The sequence below is a fragment of the Nanorana parkeri genome, unplaced genomic scaffold (genome assembly GCF_000935625.1).
Source record: "Nanorana parkeri isolate BGI_ZX_2015 unplaced genomic scaffold, ASM93562v1 scaffold303, whole genome shotgun sequence".
Taxonomy (NCBI): Eukaryota; Metazoa; Chordata; class Amphibia; order Anura; family Dicroglossidae; genus Nanorana; species Nanorana parkeri.
Window position 1 is genome coordinate 607,758 of NW_017306571.1, and position 4,023 is coordinate 611,780.

Sequence of the window (4,023 nt, forward strand, 5' to 3'; positions counted from 1 at the left end):
CCTTGGCTCTCCAGCTGTGCTGAAACTACAAATCCCATAAGGCATTGCAAGCCACAGGCATGACTCCCAGAGGCAAAGGGATCATGGGATTTGTAGTTTCAGCACAGCTGGAGAGCCAAGGTTGCCTACCCCTGGTCTATGGGGAGTCGGATGCAAACAGACACGTGTCTGGTTACATCAGATTACCCCCAATCCAGTGAAACGGGACACTGTTCCATTTGTTTTTCCGCTCCTGGCCAGAGTCAGGGGTAACTGGGTGTAAACAGATGCCTGTCCATTTACACCTGGCTGCCTGTAGACTAGCATTGGGCATCCGATTGGGAACACCTGAAAAACCAACAGGCAGACCTGATCAGACCGCCCGTGTGAAAGGAGCCAAAATCACCAGCAACTAAAACTGGCCATACAGCAGTAGAGTGTCTTTGGAATTTATCAAAACTGGAGCAGTGAAAATCTGGAGCAGCTGTGCATTGCAACCAATCAGCTTCTCTCTTTCATTTCCAAATGTTCACTGAAGAAACTGAAGCGTAAAGGCAATTAGTTGCTCTGGCCAACTGCTCCAGATTCTGTCTGCTCCAGTTCTGATAAATTCCCCCCAATGTGCGTTGTTTGATTTTCTAATAGTCGGGTCAAATGATCATTTCTAAATGTCGTACAAAACATTCTATAAGACAGTCCTTGCCCTCTTAGGTCCCCATCCCACATGCAAACACACAGGGCCAATTAACCTACCAGCATGTCTTTGTAGTGTGGGAGGAAACCAGAGTACCACAGGTAAACCCACATAAGCACAGGGAGAACATACACACTCCATGCAGATAGTGACCTGGCTGGATTTGAACCTGGGACACTCAGGGCTGCAAGGCAGAAGTGCTAACCAGTCATCTACTGCCATTAAGTGTAATTGGTCAGTGTCATATAAATAATGTGTGTGCTGAGCCTTGTAGTTCCACAGCTGTCTGTATTGGGCTCCCCCCCTCCTCAGGCTGGCACACATACCTTGTAGCTGTGCAGACAGGGACTCTTGGTGCTGCTGATACTTCACTGCCAATACCTCAGCCTTCTTCAGCTGCTTCTGCAGCTCGTAGTTGAGCAGAGCTCCATAGATGAATGTGATGGCTACAGCTAGGAAGGCGATCGCCTGGAAGATCCTCTTCTGCCTTCTGGAGCACATACCGTTTCCCATAGTACCTTGTCATGGGCCAGCTCGGGCAGTCATGGTCCGGCAGTATGTGGCAGTCACACGAGTCTATCCCCTCCTCCTCTACAACTTCTCTAAGTTGTTCTCCTTCTTCCCCGGGAGAGGGATAGCATGCTCCCCTGGCGGCTCTCCGCACTGTGCGGCCACTCGCAGTCCCTCTCCTCCTCCTGATCTCTGTGTGTTGTTTGATTTCCTGACACTCTTCAGGCTGCACACAATGGAAAGCTGCCTCCTGCTAAAACATCCCAGCAATGTGAACTGCAAACTATCCACGGCCTCCAGCTCTATCCTCTGGATCGCTCGAGCTTCTTTTTTTTTTTTTTTCAAAAAGCTTTATTGGAATGTAACAAAACGACCAACTCACTTTCCTGCACCACAGCAGAGATCTGTGAATGTGCAGGAGGGTTAAGAAAGCCCGCAGGGTTTTTTGAGTGAGAAACATTATGTACAGGTTTTAAAAATAAATCTATTTTATTTTTTCTTGAGACTGGTATCAACTTCAAGTGCTTTACTGTACCGAGCCTAAAGCAGTGTTCTTCACCTTCGCGTTCCATAAACGTGCATCAAGCATGTGCTTTGACGCACATTTATGGAGCCTGTCAAAAACATGCAACTCTTGTTAATGGCACCCCAAACGTGGGGGATAAAATGCGTTTTAAAATGCACACAAACTACAGTGACCAGATTTTTTAAATAGAATCCGGGGACTTTTTTTATTGGCAAATGTTACATAATTTGGGACATAATTTGTCCGGGGATGGTCTCCTCAATCCGGACGAATGGTCACCCTACACAAATGCACAGAAAAAAATGCGTTATGGCTTCAGCAGAATCTGCTGCTTGAGCTACCTTCCTGTGTTTGTTGCGTGTGTGGCACCAATTGGAATCAATGGGCAAAGTGCGGCAAACGCAGAATAAGGCCCCGTTCCCACTGAGCGATATGCAAATCGCGCATTTGTCGCGCGATTTGCATATTGCGCGATATCGCGAGATTTGCCGCGCGATATCACGTTCAAGCTTGCATTGAGCAAGCTTGAATCGCGGCTACATCCGCTCCAAAAATGGTCCTGCTGTAGACACACACGACCCGCGACAGCAGGACCCTTTGCCCCATTGAAATGCATTGGAGCGCGATATCGCGCGGTAATTTGCCGCGATATCGTGGGAATTACCGCGCGATAAATCGGTCAATGTGAACAGGGCTTTAAAGACACACAAACTCGCGTGAACGTGCCACATGTTCCCTTATGTAAAGGTGTGAACAGGGCCTAAATGTATGCAAAATGTCAAGGAACCCCAGTGTAAAATGTAAAAATATAAATGTAAAAAAAGAGATGTGTGGTCCTTCCTAAATCCATACTAGAACCTTATCCCAGACGGAGTCTAGTATAGATTTTAAGAGGGGACCTCAGGCAAAAACACACAAAAATAATGTGGGTTTCCCCTTTTGACATCAGAAGCCCCTTCACATCAGGGTCTTCAGTCTCCCCTTCACATCAGAGCCTTCAGCCCTTCTTCTCATATAAATAAACAATAAAGGTGATCAGCGCCAGTAAGTGTAATGTGGAAATAAGAGCTACCAAGCACTAAGGATATAACTAAATATCTAAAAAATGTGAAAAACAATATTGTGCCGAGCTAATAATCATACATATCTAATAAATTGAAACATATATATAAATGAGTCACATTTATGAGCCTTCAAACAAATGAGGCATATAAAATATCTACACAAAGACAAAAAAGCAATACAGACAATAAAAAGTCTCAAGGAAAAAACAAAAGCAAACAATAGTGATTGGGCAAAAAAAAATCCTTCAGATGATTCGCAGCCAATCTGCATATAACTCTCAGGCTGGGCACACACCTTACAACCATCGCAAGACTTTTGTCTTGCGATGGTTGTAAGGTACTTAAAAAAACGTATGATCTGCCTATCTTGCATAGGCAGATCGTACTTGCGATGATCGCAAGCCACGCCCCCTGAGGGGCGGGCTTCCGATGACCGCAATGCCGAACGGGCAGTGTGCGCTGCACACCGGCCCGTACGGCTTTTATCGTACGGACATGCAACAAACCCGCCGAACATCGTACGATGCTCGGCGGGTTTTCGAACATGTCCGTAAGTTTAAAGTCATGCAACCTTACAGTAGTAGAGGTCGCATGGCTTCCACACACCTTACGATAATCGTACGATCGCGGGATTTCTCGCGATTATCGTACGATTATCGTAAGGTGTGTGGGGACCTTCAGGTAAGGATAATCACACAATGCAGGCAGACCTTCACCTCCACCCAGTGAGTGATGACAAGTGAGTGCTCACCTGGGGATGCGCTTTTCCCCTTCTTAATGGGGGAGGGAAGCCCATGCACAGAAAAGGCGATAAGGTCTCCTCAGATCACAGGTACCAGTATAAATCCAGGTGGAAAGAGAAAAAGGACAAGGACATAGTGCGTAATGTCCAATAAAATGCAATTTATTAAATAAAAAATGCGTACTCACAATGGTGTAAACAGTACAGGCATTGGGTATTGCTGGATCGGACCAGCAGGGCAAATGGCAGCAAAGCGATAAAAAAACCTGTTCATCCGGCTCAGCTCAGTGCCGGGCAGAGCTTCTGATATCACTGCACCCTTCTTCTCATAAGACTTTTCTGTTCCTACCTTACATCAGCAGGCATCCCAACCTGAAAAAGTAATTTCTTCAGAGAGGTGCCCTCTCCCCCCCCATCGGCAGGAGGGGGGGGGGCACCTCTCTGAAATTATGGCAGATAGCAGAGAACCTAATGCTTCCCTTGCTATCTGCTGGGGTGTTTTTGCCGT

At 46.6% G+C, this 4,023-nt stretch overlaps 1 protein-coding gene across 1 annotated transcript in view; it reads right to left on the reverse strand.

Moving 5' to 3' along the window:
* The window catches only part of GOLIM4 (golgi integral membrane protein 4), a 98,049-nt gene extending 96,762 nt beyond the window's left edge, over positions 1-1,287 (reverse strand). Inside the window, exon 1 of the mRNA XM_018557786.1 lies at positions 1,000-1,287. Within this exon, the coding sequence (XP_018413288.1) occupies positions 1,000-1,186 (187 nt within the window). The 5' untranslated portion in view covers positions 1,187-1,287. The remainder of the gene's footprint in view (positions 1-999) is intronic.
* Between the last annotated feature and the right edge of the window lie 2,736 nt (positions 1,288-4,023).